A 25,402-nucleotide genomic window follows, 5' to 3' on the forward strand; every position below is an offset into this window, starting at 1 on the left:
TTTTTGTTTTCACACTCATGTTTTACAGTAGGTCTGTGTTAATAGTAAAAATAGAAATAAAAAAGTAGCGAAAGGTGAATCCTGAACCGTAATACCAGTACATATCGGAAGCCTCCCTTTATAAATTCAGAGCAGGAAATTACAGCTAACCATGATTAAGCAATCAACGGAATTCCGCAATCATGCGCAACCTTTGGTCGGCCACGGCCAAAAGTTAGATTTCAAGATCGGCGAAAGTTTCTCACAGGACAAAATGTCTTGATTTACAGTAACTACTCCTTTGCAAGCGGCCATATGATTGCATCGCTGATGGGAGCAATTATTTGCAGAAACGTTGTAATAACTGATTGATAAAAATTGCAGAGTGACTGGGAAGAGAGCAGTCTGCTCTGAAATCTTTTTTTCCTATGAATAAAGCTGCAGGAAGCCTCACCACTGCTGCTTTTAATTTTACGTTGTGTTTGTCACTGTCCGAAGAGAGCTGAATACCCATGTATGGCAGAGCCTTGTACACACGAAAGATTGGAAGCTGTGTCGCCACTCTGAGAGTTCCACGTATTACTACGATTATAAGGCCTGGTGATCGTAGTACACACTGTAATACGTGGAACTCAGAGTTGCGACACAGCTTCCAATCTTTCTTGTGTACTTTTTAATATTTAAATAAAATTAGAAAAAAATTAGATAAGCAAAGTTAGCCTGATTCGCGGCCGCGTCACTTGACATATTGGGAAACACATCAAGCAAAGACGTTCGCATTGGCGAGCCACCACTTCACCCATACTTATATCCTCTGTAGCTGTGTCGAATGCAGACTTCACAAGTGCCGGAGTCAGGGACAGGGGACAGGGGATAAGTCTCTCAACAAGCGGGCGTGTAAAAGCCCCATAACCCCATGAACCGCATCCTTGTTACCCTCACTCGGAGCAAGTGAGTACCGAGTTCACTGTGGGTGTCGGCACAGTTCATTGCATGCAAAGCGGTACTCGCCCGCAGCACCGCGATTGAGAGAGCACTAAACACATTCCCTGTTACCAGCGCATGTTTGAACTCGGAACCTCATGATTCCCAGGCAAGCGCCTACAAACCAATCGGCTCTATGCGTTGGTAGACTTTTAAATAAAGCTGTGAATAAGATTAACTGCGCACTCATCACTCGGACACACGTAGGGATGCTTAGGGATCTCAATAGAATAGATATCCGCTATCCAAGATGGGGATTAACCGTCACGTTGCGTGACCGATCCTTTCAATGTTATAATCTTTACATTTCCTTTCCCACCTGGACTCTCCTCTTGGTTCCCTTTTCTCTCTAGCTGTTCGCCATGGCCGTACCAGCGTTTACCAACTCCAGGGTTCATGGGCTGCTCGGTATGCGATTGATGATCTGGAAGTATGTAATAAGCTATCCTCATACACTCTCTGAGTCTGAGTCTCTAGGGTCTCCCCATTTAAACTGTACTCCGTGTCACTGTCAAGTGAGGTGTACGGCGCTAGCTGCAGATCTGTTGCTACAGGAATATGTACTTCAGTAGCTGAAACAAACGGATATGACGCATAGAGCTAGAGATTCTGAAATTGGACATGGGAAAATAAGCAGTCCTGTGGCCCGCTTGGGGCCGCACCACCCTCAGGAGCGGGCTCCGGGCCTGCTTAAATGTGGGGCTTTCAATGAAACAAGTCGAGCGTACAACCCGGGAGAAGCCATCACTCCGACACACAAGACGAGGTAGGTCAAGAGTTATTTTATTAACCTTTTAAAAATTAATTTAGCCTCACTTTGGCACGGTGCTACAGAGGTCAATGTATGTTGTGTCAAGGGTATGGACTGTGAGCTCTTTGAAATCGAAATAAATAGCAGATAGATACACGTATGCAGTGCTGAGAAGACATTTGATGTGTTATTACAAAGAGGATGAATTCTACAGCAAAACATTACTTTCGGGAAAGAGCCAACCTTTTGGGAATGCATCATCTGTGTGGTTACAGTGCAGTGCTGGCAACTGAAATCCGACCCCTGAGTGGTGCACCCACACCGCAAAGACCCAACACGGGACGGTGAAGCTACGAAACAGAGACCGCTAGAATGTGAACGCATCGCTCAGGGGTCGGATTTCAGTTGCCACTGCACTGTATATGTACGTGAGTGGCTAGAGAAATGTCAAATGAATGTTTGTCATTGAGAAATGTCAAATGAATGTTTGTCATTGAGCCACTGCCGCTCTATATCGGACACTGCTCATCAAGTGAAAAAATACATCACGAAAATGTAACCCAGAGAGGTTCCAGGCTGTCCAATGGAGTGCCTGAAACTAAAGAAAGAAAATGGTGACAATTGGGCAAGGGAATTCCCCCGGCCCAAGCCTCGATCTTCAGCCTAGTTTCCACTCAAGAGAAGAGGATGCATGCAACAAATAGTGCAAGGTTAAACGACAAAGCAAGCTGGTGTCCAAGAGGCTCGAATCGCTCATATCATCTGGTAGAACATTTCCAACCCGGTATACACGTGACACATGGAATAATATGTTCGTGGCAGCTATGCAGTATGGCATAACATTTTGTTGCAATTGTGTAGGTTGCTCCGCTCTCAACCTAAAACGTAATGAAATGTAGGTCAGCCGTGCTGCCAACTAAAGAGTCGCACACACACACACACACACACACACACACACACACACACTGGACGATCATCACACAGCACTACCTATTCATTCCTAGTGAAGAGAAAAGGGCATCAGCTCGGGACCATTGCCTGAAACCATTGCCTGGAACAGTCCCTGGAACCATTGCCTAGAAACAAAGCCCGGGACCATTGCCTGGAACCATTGTCTGGGCTCATAGTCTACTCATCACCGAGAATGCAGACGCAGGACTTAATGGACGCTTGCATTATGTCTATTGGTGATATGTAGTGAGTAGTATCGGTGATTGACCGAGGCTTGATCGGGGTTTTGCTTGCATAGCTGGACACGGCCGCATACCCTCCGGGCGCCTGCTGCTGCTTGCCAAGCTCAACCTCTTCCATTCTGGGCATGGTGTACATGTCGGCGCTCTGGCCGCCCGCGTGCTCGCTTCCGTCCTGGAACGGCAAGGATTTCATGTAGCCCTGTTCCGTTTCCGGCCCGTCCGCGCCGCCAGCTAGTGGATTGTGGCAGCCGGTGAGCGCGTCGGCACCGGCCGTTGAACCACTCAGAGGTATCATGGACGTGGTGGTCAGGACGCGGCGCACTTTGCTGTCGTGTCTCGGAAGCGCCGCTTTAGAGTATGTGTTGGAGGAGGCGGTGGCGGAGTCTTGCTTCTGTTTTCTCGAACGAAGTCTCCAGGCAAAGAAGGCGAGGCCCAGGAGCAAAGCCAGCACTGCGCCCGCTAGAATGAGGATCATTTGGCTAGACTGCGGCAGCAATGCAGCCCCTCGTGATGGGATGGCAATCGTAGTGGCTAATAGCAGCATTGAGAAAGCAGAATGCAAGAAAAACACATTGAAACATAACACAAATACACGCAAACAATCACACACACTTTTTGCCTGGGGCCAAAGCCTGGAAAACCTGGAAAACCTGGAAAACCTGGAAAGCCTGGAAAGCCTGGAAAACCTGGAAAGCCTGGAAAGCCTGGAAAGCCTGGAAAGCCTGGAAAACCTGGAACACTTCAAAGTAAGAAATAAAAGGTGTGTGTGTTTTTTACATTTTGATTTATTTATTTTTTATTACAAAACCACTTTTAAAATGTATTTTCTTCTTTTTCTTCTTTTTCTCCTTTATTATTTTTCTTTCCTTCTTTTCTCTTCTTCTTTTGCTGAGAGCCTTCTGTTCCCATATTTTCTTTCCATCTGTGTCCCCATTCCTGGGTTACTTGGACTTAATTCGCTTCCTTGTCATTGGACATGTTCAGTCCGTTCGGTTTGCGAATTCAAATGAACACAACCAACCAACCAAATGGCAAACATGAGATGCAGCTAGGATGCACAACCTGAATCTGTGTGTGAGTGTGTATGCGTCCGAGTGTGTGCTACGTTCAAAGAGCAGCCTTATATTCAGCACTTCCTAAAGATCTAGTCTAAACTGAAGCAAGTAGACATACACGATCAGCTGGCTTAGTTTTTCTCCACCTCTATCCTTATTACATCCCTCCCCAATTTCATTAATTACAGCTTTCTATATGTGTTCGCCTCCTTTTCATTGGGCAGATCTGCCCGTTTGGTTTGCGAATTAAAATAAACGCACCAACAACAACGCACGCACACGCGCGCGCACACACACACACACACACACACACACAACCACACACACACACACACACACACACACAAACACACACACACAACCACACACACACACACACACACACACACACACACACACACACACACACACATGTACTCACACAACCACACACACACACACACACACACACACACACGTACACACATGAACATTCAAACACGCACACGCAAACACGCACACAAAATCAACATGCTCATGGTTATTAGCCGGTGACATCGGTCTTCTGCAGGAGAAAAAGGAGCGCAATTCAGAAGGTATCCTAGGGGGCGTTCGAATTGTCTTCATCAAATGTTCGAACAACTTTTGAAAAGAGATTAGTTGAAGTGTCCCAATAGAACAGTTTCTATCATTTTAGAGTTTTTCAGTTGATTTGTCATGGTAATAATGGCGTTCGATCAGATGGACCATCTCCATGTACTACGTGACGCGGCTATTCCAAACTCTTCGCAACTACTGCACCTCTACCATTGCATGAGGTTTTGGAGTTTCGAGGAGTTTCGAGGAGTTTCGTTTTTCTGAAGAGGCCAATAAGGCCACCTCTAAAAATATAAAAATAATAAATTATCGCGTCCGTTCACGAAGGGAACTCACGACGGCCGCTAACACCCGGTAAACCCTAGCGGCAGATGCAGCGCCTAACGGCCACCTCTAAGGAAAAACAAAACTCCTCAAAAAGTCAAAGAGTGACAATTTGAACGCGCCCTAGATAGATCAGTTGATCAGTTGGGTGTACCCAACATGTACATCCTAACACATCTGGGTGGGCCTTATGTCCCGTACCATTGCACCCCGGGGCCTTATGTCCCGTACCATTGCAAACCGGGGGTCTTACGTCCCGTACCATTGCAACCCGTGGGTCTTATGTCCCGTGCCATTGCACATAAAGGGGGTTTGTCAACTGACAACCGTTCTATTTATATTTAGTTGCAATTCACTCTTGGCAACCTGACGACGGGTGACTAGCCCGAAACGTCAATAATATTTTCGACATCACTAAGGACTCAAGCTACTGATGAGGGGCAACTGATGAGGGGTGAATTCCCCGAAACACCGTGTATTGAGCAGGGAGTGGTGCTTTCTTGCAGGTTTGCCGAGTGCAAGGTGCGACGTGCTCCTCGTGTGCTCTGGATGGCAGTCGTGAGTCAGTCAAGTGTCAAGTTCGGCAAGAAGCGTGTGTTCCTAGTTGGAACAATCAACTTCATCACTAAGGACGTTTAGCAAAGCGAAAGTTCGAACTTTTTCTTGCCGTCAAATTTTCCGAAAATTTATTTAGAAAAACGAAACTTGTGAGGTTTAGCAACACGAAAGATCCTTTTACGCGAAAAAGAGCCCAGCGTCTTCATAAGGGTATTAATAATACACCGTACATGTATGTCCATGTGCACCTACACGTGGACCTACACGTGGACCTACACGTGAACCTACACGTAGACCTACACGTGGACCTACACGTGGACCTACACGTGGCGGAGGTTCTTGAGGTCTCCTTGGCTTTGGAGCTGGCACTGACCTCTGCTTACAAGTAGTTTTGTCGAGAAGAAAATGGATGTGGTTGGTGACGACCTTGACGGCGGATACCAGGCAATTCGGCCTTTGCTCCTGCTTGAACACGATGCGGGTGAGTTGGACGACGAGGAGCTTCTGTTACTCCTACAGATGGTTGACCATGACGCTGCTCGTGGAAAGTTTGCGCCGCTCCAGGAAAGTTCGCAGCCTTGTTTTTGCCTGGACGATTTGGATGACGATGTGTGCTTGAGGAAATTCAGGTTCACGCAGAAGCAGGTACAAGAGCTGCACGATGCACTACGTATGCCAGAGCGTATGAAGGCTCCGTGTCGCCTGAAGTGGACCGGTCTGGAGGGGATCCTGCCAGTGCTGCATCGCCTTTGCTACCCAAGCCGACTGAGAGACTTGGCCCCTGAATTTGGGAGAGCCAATATATCCCTCCGCACAATGTTTAACGCAACGCTGTGCTGGATGCGGCAGCGATGGAATCACTGTATAACAACGTCTTTCACGCAGCCATACTTCCCCCAGCCATACTTCACCCAGCAGCGGATAACATCCTATGCTGAAGCCATTTTATCCTGCACTGGAGTTGATCTGCCTGTGTGGGGCTTCATCAACGGTACGATTCGCCCCATCTGCCGCCCTGAACTGAACCAGCGGGTATACTACAATGGCCACAGGCCTACCCATGCATTGAAGTATCAGTGTGTCGCAACACCAGATGGAAGGATTTGCCACATGCACGGTCCGATTGAGGGGCGTCGGCATGACGCAGGCGTGCTCACCGAAAGTGAACTGGTGCCTCTACTGCAGCAACACATGCACCGACCCGATAGTGGCTTCTGGGCCCTCTAGATGTATGGTGATGCGGCGTACCCTCTCAGCGAAGTTATCATGAAAGGCTTCCAAGGTGCAGGCATCAACCTACAGCAAGAGGAATTCAATTCTTCAATGAGCGCTGCTCGCACTTCAGTGGAGTGGACATTTGGCGATATATGCACTCTCTGGGCATATGTTGACATGCGAAAGCAGCAGAAGGTGCAGCCTGTAGGAATGGTGTACTTGCTGGCTGCTCTGTTGACTAATTGCGGAACAATTCTTCGGAAAGGGAACAAAACATCCGACTTCTTCAAGCTGTGTGTTCCAACACTTGAGGAGTACGAATGTTATGGCTGATTTCTACAGTACGCATTTGTTATAACCCTTCCTCTTCTCGATCTATATGTTATAATTTTGCCGATATATTCCCAGTAAGCCATGAACGGAGACCCCCGTTGGCTTCGGCCTTTGGGGAATCCATAAATAAATAATAAAAAAGTAAAAGTATCTCCAGTATTGAATTATCGAGAAGAGTGTGCCTTTGCCTGTAGTCCATTGGGTAACTGTATCATGCCAAGCTTTGTTGATCCATCTTACACATGAATTGAGTTTTCTATTTATGGCCACGTCCTCCAGGTTTTATGATATTTTTGTTCCCTCTCTTGTTAAATTTGTTTGGTTTCTAGGTTTTTTTTAAGTGATAGCGGCCGTCGTGAGTTCCCTTCGGGAAGGGACACGATAATACTCTGTACTTTTTTCCCTTTATGTTTTTATTCACTGTACTGCTGTGCCATGCGGTGTCAGACAGAATTTACTTCATATCTGGCAGGGAGACGATGAAAACTACAATCTAAACACAAAAGGAAAGTGTGTGCGAACACACTGAAAGGAAACATGAGCTCTGGCGCGCGCATACGGGGTGGATCTACGGGAGTCCTACCGTAAATGGGAGTGTATCATGTACTGAGGAAGTAGAAAGTAACTTTCGCAAACCACTGCAACTTTGCGTCCAAGTTTTCGAAGTTTCGACCTTTGTTTCTGTACTCATTCCCAGACTCGAATATTCTTTCGAACTTTCGCTTTGCTAAACGTCCTTACTAACAAAATAATTTTCATCTAGCCCACGCGCCAAAAGTGAATAGCAACTAATTAGAGTGGTTGTCAGTTGACAACCCCCCCCCCCTTTTATTTACAATGCAGTTGGATGATGTCCACCACTTTCTGAGAGTCTGAGAAAACCAGAACAATTGTGCAAGTTGACCTCTCCCATGTCGTTAAAATTTTGCAGGCAGGTTTCCTTAGGGGTGTAGATCGACTGCGCAAAGACCTTGAAAGAGTTTCTGAAGGGAATCTTGATATTGGCATACCCTCGAAAATGGTCGAAAATCACATGATTTATGCACAATTGTTCTGGTTTTCTCACACATACTCTCGTAAAATCATACTTGCAACACATGTGGGTTAGAGAATAGGGGGTGGGTGGGGGGGGGGGGGGGAAGGAGAGGGGTGTATGGGTTCAAACATTACTGAAACTTACTGGCTTTATGTTCAGTGGAAGGCGATACTATTGGTGCTGGTGTTCGTGCACAGTCGCACGCAGGTTCTTCGGGATGCCATTCATTATTTACACACGTTCGCTCATGGGAGCCTTTCAGAGCACAGCCTGACATACACACGTATGTCAACATCCTGGTGCCATTAGATATACGTTTTTGGACATAAAGGTCCTGGGATTTGGGAGTCTTTAGTTCACAGCCTTCGTTCTCTACAGGACAGAGGTGAGAAGAGTGAGCATAATTGGTTAGTCGTTCAACAACGGTTACTGCTTCTCCTCTGTTGCATTCCCGTCATGGAGTGTGGCTGGTGAACTGTCCTGTCATGGAGTGTGGCTGGTGAACTGTCCCGTCATGGAGTGTGGCTGGTGAACTGTCCCGTCATGGAGTGTGGCTGGTGAACTGTTTGTGCTGCCATCTGCAAGCGTCATGTTGTCTCGTTGGGTCAAATGAAAAACCTATTGGCATAATGTGTTATGTCCAATGTCTGGTCGAAAACAGTGCGATGTTTTTGGACTTACGCAATGGAATCATACAAGAGCATCGAACAGTTCATCGCTCGCAATGTTTGAGCTTGAATTTTCAACTCTGAATTGACCTTGTCGGATACTTGACTGGGCCAAGAGCGTTTTCCACACACCATGAGAAGTCCATGCAAGGGGGGGGGGGGGTTCCCTCGAGAAAACGTGAAATACATTACCGAATCCCCCCCCCCGATTACAAGTCGCAACCCATTCTCAGGTCTGAGCCAAAAAAATGTTTCACCACATTCACATGAGTATGAAGTCACAGTGGATTGTAAGTCGCACCCGCTTCTTTGCTATTGAAGTTTAGTGTAAGAAGGAGAGGATTTGTATTTAGGGAAAACACAGAGCCTCTGCCTGCATGCAAAGTCCTCGCAGGCCCGCTCTTCATGAGCTGAGATGGAGCAAGCTGCGTGAAGCTGTGCAGCACATAGCGACTGCTTATTCGTTCATTATGTGTTAAGTTAAGATCGTTATCGTGATGATGGGCCAGGCCCGAAAATTTGGTGTAATGCTAATCTTAATTTTATTTTGAATCGCAGTGAAGAGACCGTTTTTGAGTTGAGAAGTGAAGTTTCAGAAACAGAGAGAGTGAAAGAGAGAGTGAAAGAGAGAGTGAAGAGAGAGAGAGAGAGAGAGAGAGAGAGAGAGAGAGAGAGTGAGAGAGAGAGAGAGAGAGAGAGAGAGAGAGACAGAGAGAGACAGAGAGAAAGAGACAGAGACAGAGAGAGATAGAGAGAGATAGAGACAGAGACGGAGAGAGATAGACACAGAGAGACAGCCACAGACAGACACAGACAGACACAGACAGAGAGCAAGCCACCGAAAGAAAGAGACAGAGACAGAGACCGAGACTGAAAACCATGTATAGATTATAGCTCTTCACCAGGTTCCCAGTGAATGCTTGTCTCACATTTTTTTACGTTTTCCTTGCACTGCACAGGTTCAGGACGGTCAAGGATCTGTGGAGTGGAAGGTACCTGATTCAACTGGTACAGGGTGCAACAACAGATCTATGTAATCCCTCTTACACACAGCACATCTATTTAATCCCTCTTACAACAACATATCTATTTAATTCCCTTGCAACAGCACATCTATTTTATCCCTCTTACAACAACAGATCTATTTAATCCCTCTTACAACAACACATCAATTTAATCCCTCTTACACACAGCACATCTATTTAATCCCCCTTGCAACAGCACATCTATTTAATCCCTCTTCCAACAACAGATCAATTTAATCCCTCTTACACACAGCACATATATAAAATCCCTCTTGCAGCAACAGATCTATTTAATGCCTCTTACAACAACGCGTCTATTAAACCCCTCTTACACAGTGCACATCTAGTTAATCCCCACGCAGCGCACTAATGCACCTAATTCAAAAAGTATTTAATCCCCCCTGCACTAATATGATTAACAACACGTTATACGAAAGGTTTGCTCCCCACACACGTTATACATCTGTATAATTACCTACATGGATTGGATTGGATTGGATTGGATTGGATTGGATTTATAGTGGTGACTATAACAGACAATAGACCCACTCGAGGGAAAGATGCAAAAAGATATGAATAATTAATAATTTTATAATAGACTATTGGATAGATGTTCATAATACTTACTGGTCTGGTCTCCTGTAGAAGCTGAAGCTATTGGTGCTGGTGTTGGTGCTGGTGTTGGTGCTGCTGTTGATGATGTCGGTGCTGCTGTTGATGATGTCAGTGCTGCTGTTGATGATGTCAGTGCTGCTGTTGATGATGGCAGTGCTGCTGTTGATGATGTCAGTGCTGCTGTTGATGATGTTAGTGCTGCTGTTGATGATGTCGGTGCTGCTGTTGATGATGTCAGTGCTGCTGTTGATGATGTCAGTGCTGCTGTTGATGATGTCAGTGCTGCTGTTGATGATGTCAGTGCTGCTGTTGATATTGGTGCTGCTGTTGGCGCTGCTGTTGATGTTGATGCTGCTGTTGTTGATGTTGTTGTTGTTGGTGGTGGTGGTGGTGGTGGTGGTGGTGGTATTGGTATTGGTGTTAGTGTTGTTGCTGGTGTTGATGCGGGTGGTGGTGGTGGAGGTATAAATGGTAATGGCATAGGTATTCCTGCTCTTCCTAGAGTTGGTGTTGGTTCTGTTGTTGCTGGTGTTGATGCTGGTGGTGCTGTTGGTGCTGCTGTTGGTAGTCTTGGTGGCGTTGGTGCTGTTGCTGACGCGGGTTTTAGTGTCCGTGCTGCTGCTTGCGTTCCTAGTGGTACTGCCGCTCGTCCTGGTTTTCTGACCGAATTCAAAAATCGTCTTCTGTGCAGGCGTGGGATCCTTCGAGAAGTGGGAAGCGAATTTACGGTTGTCGTTATTGCTGCTGTATCTGCAGTAGAATGGAAAAAAGGATCAAACTATTTTTATCATTAATAACATGATGAATAGGGTGAGTTGGGCACTCGGTACAAACACCTTGAGGAAAGAAATTGTTATGTACATTCATAGAAAAGAAGAAGGACCAAGGAACTACAAGTTACACTTTAATGTCCACTAACACCACCAGTTACTTGACAATCAGCTCATGCGATAACATTGCACGACACTGACTGACGGTACTGACATTCTACAACTAACTGGCTAACAACTCTAGCACATCTTGGATGCGCACTCCAACAGCCTTCTAACTTGGAAGGTTCTAAGTTATAGAAATAACATAATCAGGGGAAGGTGAGCACAACCAAGATAAGCAAGAGCTGAAAGTCTCAGCTGTGGTATAAACTAATCCTTGGTTCTCCATCAGAGCCCTCACATGTACATTCCACGAGCATTTTCGAGGCCATCTAGCCAGAAGGATTAGTGGCAATTCAAAAACAATCCAATAACTCGACATCCAACAAGTCAATATTTATACGTACACTGCAGAGTAATAAAATGGAACCTATCCAGCACGCACAACGAGAGCCGAGAGAAATTACCGAGAAAACATCCGGTGAGAATAAAATTATTTGAGTTAACATATTACTACTACAGCAGTACGCAGCACGCAGCTAAATTTTGATTTATCTTTATCCGTTCCCCGTGCCTGTATGTTTTCTCCTCCTAGTGGCCACAGGCCATCGTGAGAATAAAAAAATTCAATATCGATTTTTTACAGCCAGAAAGAAACCGGGCGATATTGTGATGCAGCTAATTTATCCATACGCTTCATTGTTTCTGATTGGCATGGTGATGCACAATGCCAATGCTACTCAAGTGAGGTGATGTTGGCATGGTGATGTTGGCATGTTGATGTTGGCGTGGTGATGTTGGCATGGTGATGTTGGCATGGTGATGTTGGCATGGTGATGTTGGCATGGTGCTGAACAAAAGGGGTAAAGGGGTCTGCGCAAAACCTTTTTTGGCGTCCCTGGCATGAACACCGTTCATTTCGTATGCAGATCCCCTCCCCTCCCTCAGAAATGAACGCAGCTTGCTTTGCTGGACGACGAAAATCACATGCATATACATCATGTACCGGCACATGGGGAGGAATGTACAGTGGTGATTGACTTGCGAATTTAGCTCCCCAAGAAATGAATGTTCGGTTCAGGGAGGATAAACATATTTCGCAATGACCGGCCCTCATGTTGGCATGGCGGTCAGGTTTGTTCACATACAATTGTAGCAATGCCGTGCACGCTGGCTACCAGAGGATGATGCCGATACAATTGGCAGATTCTGGCGGAGAAGCAGTGTCATTGGCAAAATCATACAAACCTCCTGGAGGGCACTTCCTTGAATTCCACTCCACGTCTTTACCGACATGCCAAACATGCATGAAATGTACCAGAAAAAAGCACCAAATTCTGTCAGTTTTCCTGCCGGCGTTATCCACCAAGGAGATTAAGGGGCCGTTTACATGAGAAAAATAAGCCCGGGCTTATTCAACCCTAGGCATACGATAAGCCCGCCTTGATCTGTCACCCAGTCATTTTAGAGCGGGCGTTTACATGGTCAGGCGGGCTTATTCAGCTCGCCTCGAGCTGAACTAGCCCTACCCTTGACCCCCAAGGTTATCCAACCCCCAGGGCTTATTTTGTCATGTAAACGGTCAAGAAGGGCTTATAAGCGAGTTTTTCCGTATTTTTCGATTTTGCCTCGTGAACCTGAGAGAATGTGGCCGTGGACAGTGCGTCTCTTTTATTTATTTCTTGGTATGTTTTCTTCTGGTTTTTGTCCAGTGGAAGGTCCTAGCCCATCCTTCACGTTCTCGAAAAATAAGTGACAATTGGAAAGGCAGTAGAAACCTGAGCCGGCATTTCTTGATCCAAATTTCATCAGACACGAACATTTACCACTGCGTTCATGTGCGATTTGAAAAATAAAATGCGCGCAGAACTCGCAGTCACTCATCTGAGCTCAGCCCCGTACAACCGTCATGTAAACGGTTGAAAAATAAGCCCGAGGCGAAGAAGCCCGGGCTTATTTTCCTCATGTAAACGGCCCCTAATGCATGCTGCGCCAGTGATAGCCTTTCCCTCCCATAATGCAGTCGCTTTTCTTCTTCTTTTTTACTAAAAGCGATAATTATGGTGAACGCAATGGGAAAATGCAGCAGCCATGGTGGTCGTGGGGGGGGGGGGGGCGAGGCGCTCCGTCCACCAACTGTTTTTGGGCCCATTTTGAAGTGTTCCCCCAGTTTTCATTTGTCGGTGACTGTGCCAGGAATTCTTCGGCATGGTTGCTGTCGACCCCAAAAGAAACCCATCTGCAACAATAAATTTTGAACAAGTGCTTGTGCGGGCCCGAGAGTGGCAAATATCAATGGACCTGGCAGATATAAACAATGGCTCTAATATTCCAACATGCAGGAGAAATGTAAGCTTGCACATTGTGATGTCTGAGCACTTAATGGTGGCATGTTGGTAAAGTTAAGGCATTGTTTGTATTTTGTACAAAAACAGCTTATGAAGAAGAAGCTGAGGAGAAAAATACAAATAGGAAATAGAATGATGCGGGGTGGTAGCAATATAACACAGTGCTCTATGACATCGCTACTCTACGTGGAATGAAACCAGAGGGCTCATAACGGGTGATAGCAAAGTGTGTGCGGACAAGAGCGGTAACACATTTTTGGCTGGATACAGTACGAATGGCAGCCGGGAGGGAGTTCCATGTGGCAGTGGTGACAGAGAGAAAGGTGGCACGGGTGTGTGTGTGTGCTGGCTCTAGCAGGTGCGAGTAGATGTTGGGGGTGCCTGGCGCTGTTTGACGCTGAGTAGCCTAGGTCCTCCAGGGTCGTTATCTGGCTATTGATAAGGTGGTGGAGCTCAAGAAGGCACTGAATGTGTCTTCGCCATGCGAGGCTGAGCCACTGGAGGTGCGCGAAAAGTGAGGCTTTCAGCTCCGTTTGAGGAGGGTACACGCCATACTACCGCAGGATCACACGTGCCACTCTTGCCTGTAGCCGTTCAAGGGTAGTAGCCTGAGCACTGGAGAGTTGAAATTGCCAGAGGGATGAGGCGTATTCAACCACAGGTCGTACATATCCAGTGTACAAGCGGCTGGCTACGGCTGGGGTGATTGTTCATGCCGCGTGGTAAGTATCTTATACTACAGGCCAGCTGAATGAAACCCAGTCGCGTCACTCAAGTTAGCGCCATGCATTATTTCGCAGTCCAGTGTGTGCAGGTCTATGGCTGCCACAAGCCGGGCATACATTAGAGTAGTGTCCACTCACTGTACAGTGCACTCCACTTACTGTAAAAGCCATTATTCTAACGAGGCGCATATTATAACGATTTACTAAAATTGACTGGTTTACGTGCACCAAAGGTAACGATTCTCACTTATTCTCAACGCTCAATAGGACAGTATATGTATTGATTTCCGTATAACGACAGATATCTCCTCGTTAACTCGTAAGAGTTAGCACTTCGTTATATATATGGCTTTTACACTACAACGAACTCGCATATAGCGATTTTCGTGATATAGCGAACCCTTGTCCATGTCCCGGTTTGAACCCATACAAAATTGACCCTGATGTCTTGTTGCTCAGAGAATCAAAAGGAACCTGGGAAAGATGACTCAATGGCTATTGAACCGCCCAACGACCGACGCCCCCTGAAATCCCCAAAACTCTGGGTGGACTTGAAAATGATCCCACTTATGGGCTCGCTACACCTCAGTAAGTGGGTGAGGACAGGGTGCTGAAAAAGGATTGACGGCACCAGGGTATCCGTCCCGGGATCCAACTGCAGTTATCCCTGCCCCCAGTGAAGGTAACACTTGCTACTAGTGTGGGTGGCTAAATCAGAGTGGATCTGATATAAGCTTCACCAGCACCATTGATTACACAAGAGTTAATCTAGCCAGAAGCAGTCCATGGTCAACAGGTATGTATACTTCAAATAGAACGTAAAATGAGCCCTGGAATCAACAAAGGTGGCAGGTACAACATTACACCTTCAGCCAAGCCTGTTGGAAACAGACTCAACACAATCAGGCATACGTGTACCCATCAACTGAACTAGCTGGCAACACACACACACACACACACACACACACACACACACACACACACACACACACACACACACACACACCATTGGACCATTGGACGCCCATCGCCGGAGGCGATGATAGCGATGCTACAGCAGAAGCCATAGCAGCTTGTGCTGGGATTGCACCATTCAACAGCTTGCAAGGCTGAAGAATTGACCGCCACTATTCAGCCTGGTCTACACCACACAGCTATGAAGTGGCTTTTTCTGGCCAGTGAATCCCTACTTTTTGGTCTTTTTCATTTTTTCATTTCTTTCACGCACACACATCACACCACATACTCCGGCATGCACTGGCTGTTGGTAACCACCCAGGAGAATGAAAGAAAAGTCAGGAGGAGTCTGAGAAAGAGAAGAAAGACGTTTGTGACCATAATCGTCGGGAATCGAACCCGCAACCTATCGATTGGAAATCGCTGCACATACCACTGCACCATATGGGACACACACACACACACACACACACACACACACACACACACACTTGTACTTGTTGCTCACTGCCAAAACTGGTCACGTGGGTCTCCCCGGAAGAGGGGAGAGAGACTCAAAAGGAATCTTGGAAAGATGACTCAACTGGCTATTGAACCGCCCAACGGCCGACACCCCCTGAAATCCCCAAAACTCTGGGTGGACTTGAAAATGATCCCACTTATGGGCTCACCACACCTCAGTAAGTGGGTGAGGACAAGGTGCAGAAAAAGGATTGACGGCATCAGGGTATCCGTCCAGGGATCCAACTGCAGTTACCCCTGCCCCCAGTGAAGGTAATACTTGCTACTAGTGTGGGTGGCTAAATCAGAGTGGATCTGATCTAAGCGTCACTAGCATCATTGATTACACATAATCAATGATGCTAGTGACACACACACACACACACACACACACACACACACACACACACACACACACACACACACACACACACATACACATACACACACACATGCACGTGCACACGAACACACAAACACACACACACATAAACACACACACTCATACCCACATGTATGTGCACACAAACAAAATGTGCTGGCGGACACTGGCTACAACGGAACGCACCAATTGGTGATGTTTATTGCATACATACTGATCTAGCAGGTTTGGCAGGTTTGTAACGAGAGAGCTTGGTAGCTCAGGGCCCTACGCTATGCTTTTTTGCGTAGCGAGAGTCAACTTTCTCTTTGCATTCGAGGGTAATAGTGATACGACACCATCTACCGACTTGATGACCCAGGCAAAAAAAGCATAGGGATGTTATAAATGTTTCATTTCTCTTTTTTTTAGACATAACCTAGGATTCGAACTCGCACTATCGCCCTGCATGCATTCCTCCGATACACTTCGCATACATACTCATTCTTCCAAGTTGCTTCACGTTATGATCTTGCGTTTGATAGCCCTATTTGAATATTGTGGCCAGCTGTCTTTGATGGTATGGAATGGGAAAGGTACGGGATAGCGCCAGGCATGCCGATGCTGTCCTTGATGGTACGGTATGGGACAGGTACGGGACAGCGCCAGGCATGCCGATGGCACAAACAAACAAAAAAAATACACACCAAATTAAAGCTGTGTGGACCCTGACTAGCGCCAGACGTTACTGAAGTAACGTTTTTTTTTTTACATAGCTACGGGAATAAAACTTACTGGCCAATCGCATAGTATATTGGTGATCTTCTGGTGCTGCTGTTGGGTCGCACTGACAAACTGGTTCCTCTTCAGGAAGCCATTTGTTATTTTCACACGTTCGCACGTGATTATTGCCAATTAGACGGCATGGAGCTGTACATTCATAACTCAGCCACTTGTCACCGTTCTCAGATGTTTCCACATGAACTTGAAGGCCGTGAGAACTCGGAGCTGTATCGTCAGGGCAACCGGTATCTGCAGATGATGGCAAACAAAATTCACGTTTTCATATGTTCTGTCGCTGAACTGGGGTGTGGGGGTTTGGGGGATTGAGGAGGGAGGGGGGGGGGGTGATGTGAAATCTTTGTTGCTGGTATATGTCTGCGGAAGTGGCACACAGGCTCCTCAGGAGCCAGGTCACCATTTGCACACACAATGGTATACTAATGACAGTAATTTCCAAACGAAGGTACGTTTTAGTCCGCAAGTGGCCACGCCAGCGAACACAACCCGTCCAATAAGGCATTTGTCATGACGTATCCGCACGTTTTCGTTCCCTTCTCATCAAGGATTGTACAAGGAATGGCTCAATTTGGCAAGACTAAGGGGTCGTCCACAAGTATCGATATTTTTTTAGAGAAGATATTCGTTTGTTGGGGGGGGGAGGGGATTTGGTCCCTGTTCGTCTCGTCCTTTTGGAAAAAAATATCGATCTCTAACTTTGGACGGGCACTGTTACACTGTGCAAACATGCAGTTGATGACCTACACAAAGTGAAAGTCAACCCCAAGAATACAGCAGCCATGGCAAGGTTGAGAATACAGCAGCCATGGCAAGGTTGAGAGACTGTCGCAATGTAAACATACATGTAGGTTTGTTTGTTTGTATTCTTTATTTAGAGTGGGAAGTCCAAAACAGGCCCTAGCCTAATAACAATGGTCCCGTGTATGGTGAATTTGGAGCACCTTTTGGTCACATGTCGCGAGAAGATCACACTTCATTAAAAGTATTCAAAATTCGAACTCTCCGATGGCCATGCACTGGCCATGCACTGGCCATGCACTGGCCATGCACTGGCCATGCACTGGCCATGCACTGGCCATGCACTGGCCATGCACTGGCCATGCACTGGCCATGCACTGGCCATGCACTGGCCCTGCACTGGCCATGCACTGGCCATGCACTGGCCATGCACTGGCCATGCACTGGCCATGCACTGGCCCTGCACTGGCCATGCACTGGCCATGCACTGGCCATGCACTGGCCATGCACTGGCCATGCACTGGCCATGCACTGGCCATGCACTGGCCATGCACTGGCCATGCACTGGCCGAATCCAACCGAGTTGCAGAAAAGCACACATGGAGCGGGCCCATATGCATTTTCGCTGAAGCCACCAGCACTGAAACATTCCTGGGACTAATCCCTGCTGTCGCAGAAGCACGAATGAAGCCGCCACGAAGCGTCACTTGCTTAACAATAGCCCAACATGTAGGGGCTCCCGTAAGAAGACCATACGTCTGTGGGAAACACCCTAGTAAAATAAATAATAATAATAATAATAATAATGACGAGAAAGAAGAACTGGTCCACGACAAGAAATCAGCGAGGACTGCAACAGTAGTGCAAGATGGCGCCGACAGTTCTCATGTACTGAGCAGCTAGTTCACGCAAGCTTCTCATGGGTGCCGGCTGGCACACGCTCCCATCAAAAAATTCTCTCAGGTTTCTATGAGTTCATGTACTTCCGGTGCATGCACGCGCACGCCAGTGGCGTGCACCGAGTCGTGAAGGGGGGGGGGGGGTTCCAATGTTGGTAATTTTTGATCAGGAGACCCACTGTACATTTGTTCACATGCACATGCCGCAAACAGCCTGGCGGAGATAATGACGAGGGAGTGAGGCGGGGGGGGGGGGGGGCAGTGTTCCTCCGCCTTGTAACTGCTGTGTAACCGACAATACCGGCATATGTACATGTTTGCCATAACACAAACCTACATAAAAAGTAAAAAGACCAAGGAACTACAAGTTACACTATAATGTCCACTGGTGGTGTTAATGTCCACTGGTTATGTTAATGTCCACTGGTGGTGTTAATGGACATTATAGTGTATCCTGTAGTTTCTTGGTCCTTTTTACTTTTTTTTATATAAATAACCCTTGGCTCTCCATCCGAGTTCATTCTTACAAGAACAAACCTACATGTACAATCAAGTACAAGTAAGCTGGGCCTAGCCAGCTACAGTCTAGACACATAACAGGTACTTCACTACACTGTCCAGGTATGCTCTTTTCGGCAAAACATCGCCGCTACTTTCGACGTATCTTTCTTCCTGTTCTGATGACGGTGTTTTCAGTATGTATTGTCGATGTTCTGCAATGATTTAAAGCAAGAGTTAGAATGTATTTTCAACTGCAGGTAGAGCAACTCTCTCTCTCTCTCTCTCTCTCTCTCTCTCTCTCACTCTCACTCACTTCGACATAGGCACTGTACTGCAAACTGCCCATGGAAAGACGTGCATGCCCGATAACCAATCCAGTAGGCACATGTTTTACTTTTCAAGGTTGGCCGAAAAGGTGGTTTACGGACACCAGATACATATACGGTGGACGCGCCTGCGCGCAGTTACATCATGCATTTTTCGGGCACCGGAGGGCCGCAGTAGTGCCCGCGATTTTCTACTAGTGCGACGAGACATCAAATGGACATGTGAAACTCCCCTGAGACCTAGACACGTTGCCATGTGCTTTCTTCTACTTTACATTAACATTTATTACTGACTCAGTATCCGACATATCAGTTAACGATTTGCGTACACTGGCTACAACGGAGCCTACCGCTTGGTATTTGTCACATACAGTCATACTGATGTGGCAGGTCTCTAATAAAACTTACTGGTCCCCCGCTGTTGAGTGTCATGGTGAACTCCTGGTGTGGCTGTTGGGTCGCACTGACAAACTGGTTCTGCTTTGGGAGACCATTCATTATTTTCACAAGTTCGCCCGGGATTACCAACTAGGTGACAGCGTGCTGAGCACTCATACCTGAGCATTCTGGCACCGCTCTCAGATGTTTCCACATGAACTTGAAGGCCGTGAGAACTCGGAGCAGTTTCATCAGGGCAACCGTCATCTGCAGAAAAGGGCAAACAAAATTCACTTTTTCGTATGTTCTGCAAGAAATGTACAGAAATCTTAACTACCATCACAGGCATCAACCTACATGTATCGCTAAAACGTGGGGGTAGAATTTGAAAGGGGGCGGGGCTGGGTATTTTTTTGTTGGGCGGGGTGGAGGGGGGGATGACACAAAAGTCTCGTTTACATAATTTCTGCAAGAAAAATGCACTTCCTCCGTTAACAAAAACTTCGCGATGGATTTTGATGGATATGAAAACGCTTAGAACAGGTCGAGAACAGTCTTTCTGGACTATACATCACTGGCCAAAGGTAGTTCAGCCTATGTATGGCATCTTTACAAGAGAAATCATTGACGGAATGAGCAGAGAGTTCAGTTTGCATCGCTTTCGTTCGACTCATTTTTGACCCTGCGTCGCTGTCGTCATCTGCTGCACTCGAGTCGTCATCTCTCTCGAGTCCTTTTTCAGCTCTTTCAGCCTTGCCTCGGCTTCTTTTGATCACACTCCGCTGACTTTTGGTGATGCCGCCGTCATTCAAGTTGGCTTTCAAGCTGCGTGATCCGCTGGGGTGGCAATTAGTACTGTTTTCCACCAGGGAGTCGTAAAAAAATATTTTATGACTCCCTGGTTTCACCTCCATTCTAATAGAACTCCTCGAAACGAGGACAGCCAAACTGATTCCATTTTCTCTGATGGATACTCCTGCCAGCACTGAAGGGCAGCGGCTAGCAAGTCCCGTCGAGCTTCCTTTGCCATGAGACTCACGTTGGACTGCAGACTTCTAAAGAATGCATCGTCATCAGCATTCGAAACTGGGCTTTGCGTATCTTGAGCAAGAACTTGAACTCAAAATCATTTCATTGCGCCGTGTGAAGGGAGCAACTGTGTGTTCATTCGCTCATTGTGTGGGCTCACTGCTCCGTCCCATCGCTCTCTATCACTCTCAAACTCAGGGCTAGAGAGATCAAACAGCGCAATAATGATGTCCTCGGAGAAGTGATACTATGTTGTAGTTTCGCTCGCCATGGCCGCGTCATCACCTATGTTGCCACAGCGCAACCATCAATTCCGCTTAGTTTGTTGTGAAAGGTCGCTTTCCTACCATTGTATCTCTTTCATGGCACGCCAGGGAAGGCCGAGAAAATGATTGCGACTCCTTTCACGGCAGTTTGTGTTGAAACCAGTCCCTCCAATTACACCACGAAGTTTTTTGTTAATGGAGGATGTACAAATTTCGAAATCTTAACTGCCATCCTAAGGATGAACCTTTCATTGAAAGGGGGGGGGGGAGTGTTTGAAAGGGGGTGGGTTGGGTATTTTTTTGATGGAGGTGGGGTGACACAAAATGGGCGTTTTCATAATTTCTGCAAGACAATGTACAAAATTCGAAATCTTAATTTTAATCCAAGAGCTGTATCTATCACTGAAAAGTGGGGGTGGGGTTTGAATATGGGTGGGGGGGTTGAAAGGGGGTGGGGTGGGTGGTTGAAAGGGGTGGGGCGGGGGATTGAAAGGGGGGTGGGTGGGTGGGGGTGGTGATGCCCACTCGAAATGATATAATGCACTCACGGCCTTGGTCTCGGTGTTGAGTAGGATATGCTGGTGCTTGTTGGTGGTGACAGTCACACTCTGGCTCCTCGCTGGGAAACCAATCGTGATTTACACATTCCTGCTCCCGGGGACCGTGCAGCGCGCAGGCCGCATCGCAGCTGTAGGTGAGCCTCACAGCGCCGTTAGATCTTCCCCGCTCAACGATCAGGTCAGGCGGAACTGAAGGTGGTAGACAGCCACCATACAGATCTAGCATACAGAGAACAACAAACGGTTATACGGTCATTTGCAGCAATCGTAGGAATGTGTGTTTTCAGTGATCACTGTCATTAGTCCTACATTCTTTTACTCCACGACGGTATGACGCCAATAAGGAAGGTTGACAAGTGTGTCATGGAACTGGTACTAGCCTTAAAAAGTTAGATGGATATTTAGTAAATATCTCATAAAATATAATTATCTAAAATATACTCAATCTGCGGACAGAACTGTTTCGTCCTGTTAAATATCTAATATGTAATATTTACTTGATAGATATTTAGTAAATATCCACCTAGTAAATATTATTTACCCAGGGACTGCGGGGAGACAAGAAACAATGGATCACGAAGGACAAGCGGGGTAAATAGCACGGGTGGTCAACACACAGTAACAGCCCGTATTAACGCCCACCCAGTATAACACCCACTGCCAGTGCTCGCGCCCAGGTGCCCCCAGTGTCAACACTCTTGTTCCCTTTTCTAGCCCAGCTCCGTGTGAATGGCCTATGGGCGAGATCATAGGACCAGTACTTTTATGTCGCACTGTAAATCGGCTAATTTTAGCGCCAGTGATATTTTAGCAATTTTAGCGAAAGGAGAGTGTTTTCGATGAAGTTTTGCCACGCTAATCGAAACTCCGCATTTACACTAGAGCACAGCGTAGTCATCTTTTTTGCAACTCCGAAACTCAGATCTATAAAGAATATCAGCGTGAATTTGTCCAGATTCTAAAAATGCTACAAATTTTACCCACCAAAATTAGCCATTCTATAGCACCAATGGCGGCGTTCCCAGATCACTACCTTACCTGCATCACCATGACAACCCTGCAGTAAAAGCAGTAAAGCGTACCTGCATCACCATGACAACCCTATAGTAAGAGAGTGCTGCTTACCTTCATCACCTTGACAACCCTGCAGTAAAGCAGCGGCAATCAAGACTATCCACATAGCGTGCGTCTCAGGCGAGTGAACTCCACGTGAATCCATCGCCCATTATTCAGATACCTGTTAGCAATAACAAAACAAAAAAATAAAATAAATAACAACACAACGATTTATCAAAAAGAGTGTGGCAGATAAAGCATCCAGGTAATATTGGGTTGTAGTCAGCTTGTAGTTCGCTAATAACGACTGCGGATATAAACACAATTTGCGAACAACGACAGAATTTCCATGCCCAGAGCAAAGTCCACCCTACCTGTATACATGTAAGGAGACTTCGGGTATACCGTACATGTAATTCTGCGCATATAAGCCCACGGGCCTATATCCGGATATAAGCCCACGGGCCTATATCCGGATATAAGCCCACCTCCGCTTATAAGCCCATGGGCTAATAAACAGACACAAATGAAACTCGCGTGTCAGGTAGAATTGTCACAAAATGGACTCTTCCTACCATGGTACAGCAGGTCCGAGGGCAGTGCAGTTTACCAGTAGAGTATGGTAGACTCACCATGAGCACGGACTTGTACTTTTTCGTGAACCTTCAAAATTCGAATATTGGCCCATGGGCTAAAAAACGAACATGTTTTACTGGATATTTTATCCCCAAACTGCATTATTTCACATATAAGCCCATGGGCTTATATGCGCGGAATTACAGTGAGGACACTTCGCGAATAAGGACACTTTTCTGATGCCCCGCCGAGTGTCGTTATATGCCAGGTTGACTGTGTATATTATACAGTATACGGGAACAAGTGGAGGATAGAGTTTAAAGAGACGACCCAGTGTCCGCTCCGAGCTGGGTCAGCGGCTCGATTGAGGGGTACTTGGACCCGCTTGGAAAAAGGACGTTGGGTCTCAATCAGGGATGCCTCCTATGCCTCTGTGTGGTACAATAGCCGCACTTGAATGTACCCAACTCTGACCCCGGCTGCAAGAGTTGTGCCAGGTACACAGTCATCTACCCAGTTGGTTTGAAATCCTAGAGCTGACTGTGAGCTGACCGTGAGCTGACTGTGAGCTGACCGTGAGCTGACGTGAGCTGACTGTGAGCTGACTGTGAGCTGACTGTGAGCTGACCGTGAGCTGACTGTGAGCTGACCGTGAGCTGACGTGAGCTGACTGTGAGCTGACTGTGAGCTGACTGTGAGCTGACCGTGAGCTGACTACGAGCTGACCGTGACTGAAAACATAGCATACCACCTCCCCCATAGCCTTGTCATCACCTACATTGTATATAAATGACAGTATAGATCATTGGTTGGATTGAATCAAACTAACACACGAAGCACAGAAACCATAATTATAGTTTTGACTAGGCATTTCGTACCATTACTTTTCAAGTTGAACACAAGGGTGATTCGCCAAAGTGCCCGTTATAAGGACTTGCTTGTTATCGTATTAATCATCATTGTATTCGACTTGAAAAGTAATGGAACCAAAGGCTTAGTCGAAACTATAATAATATTATGGTTTCTGTGCTTCGTGTGGCGATTAAATGACAGTGATAGCACCCAGGCAGTCCTTGTTCTACACTGTATGTCCTACTGCAGTTTGCAGCTATGAATCCTCCACAGGCGTTAGCCTAATGCAATGTACATGTACTGTACACTCACCCGATACCCTTTAACACTTTACTCGATAACTTTGTATGAAGCTGACTGAGGCGGACACTAGCAGCCTGCCAAACTGCAGGTTTTCCTGCTGACAATGATGTGAACGAGTTTACACGCTGGTAAGTAAGAGCAGTGTCCGGCTTACCTTTCCCAGCTAGATGTCCGGTCCTCCGTTATCCAGGGAAAGATCTCACACGAATTGTGAAGTTTGCGATACAAGGTGCAAAAACTACAATAATATTGTAGTGCGAACAGCACGAACGGACGTGGCGGTCTTATCCCGTCCTGTCAGCTGAGTTTGGCCCACCGCCGCGTCAGCCACCTTGGAACACTTCGTTTGGGTTTGTTTTACTTTTAGATTACTCTGATTGTGCAGATCGAGGTCACCACACTCACGCTCCGTGACGTCTAGCTGCATGCAGTCAGGTAGCTCCTGATTCTCGCACGGAAGGTGTGTGCTCCCACACAACGCTGTTTCGTCCAGAAACTGAGAAAGTGTGTGCTGCCACTACAGTATGTTGCTTCTCGCACGGAAAGTATCTGGTACCACAACGTACGTACTAGCTTCTCGCACGATCCACTACGTTAGTTCTCGCGCGGCGGAAGGTGTGTGCTGCCACTGCGTACTACTGATCTATAGAGTAGGGACACGGACAGCTTGCAAGAATGTCCTACAACGAAGAACAACGTAGATATGAGTTTTCGTTCTCTTCACTACGCGTTGCATTGAGTACAAAATGCAGATGTGTAGTTGGGATAGGAGCTTTGCCCAAGACAAATTATCCATGGCCATGGCTAGTGTTGATCTACTGCAGCGTAGCCTGTAGGGAAACCTTTGCGGACCTATAACACCACAAGGTGCTCGATATGGCTTGACTGTCACTTCTTTCTCATAACACACGCATGTTTACGTAGGCAGAATTCTCTTTTTGGAATTTAACCCCCGTATGGGATGTCCCATCTGTAGGAGATGTGATATCTGAAGCCGTGAAGGGGATGTCCAATCTGCCTACAGGAAACGCGTCGCAATTC

The 25,402-nt window shown here is 46.8% G+C and overlaps 1 protein-coding gene across 1 annotated transcript; it reads right to left on the bottom strand.

Annotated features, from left to right (window-relative positions):
- Nucleotides 1-1,734: 1,734 nt before the first annotated feature.
- On the bottom strand, nt 1,735-25,023 carry LOC135827356 (mucin-2-like). Its single transcript, XM_065339866.1, has 8 exons — nt 24,516-25,023; nt 22,700-22,811; nt 21,563-21,793; nt 19,750-19,986; nt 16,872-17,108; nt 10,325-11,062; nt 8,149-8,376; nt 1,735-3,438 (listed from the first exon to the last, which is right to left on the bottom strand). Exons 2-8 carry the CDS (start codon nt 22,791-22,793, stop codon nt 2,843-2,845), a joined length of 2,361 nt encoding a protein of 786 aa, XP_065195938.1. The 5' UTR covers nt 22,794-22,811; nt 24,516-25,023; the 3' UTR covers nt 1,735-2,842.
- Nucleotides 25,024-25,402: the final 379 nt, after the last annotated feature.

Source organism: Sycon ciliatum, chromosome 11 (assembly GCF_964019385.1).
Source record: "Sycon ciliatum chromosome 11, ocSycCili1.1, whole genome shotgun sequence".
Taxonomy (NCBI): Eukaryota; Metazoa; Porifera; class Calcarea; order Leucosolenida; family Sycettidae; genus Sycon; species Sycon ciliatum.

Excerpts from the sequence above, each read along its gene's own strand:
- LOC135827356 (XM_065339866.1), bottom strand. The coding sequence starts at position 22,793 with ATGGATTCACGTGGAGTTCACTCGCCTGAGACGCACGCTATGTGGATA. Across the intron at positions 19,987-21,562 it reads TCAACACCGAGACCAAGGCC|ATGACGGTTGCCCTGATGAA; the intron begins GTGAGTGCATTA and ends CCTTTTCTGCAG. Across the intron at positions 17,109-19,749 it reads CACTCAACAGCGGGGGACCA|ATACCGGTTGCCCTGACGAT; the intron begins GTAAGTTTTATT and ends CATCATCTGCAG.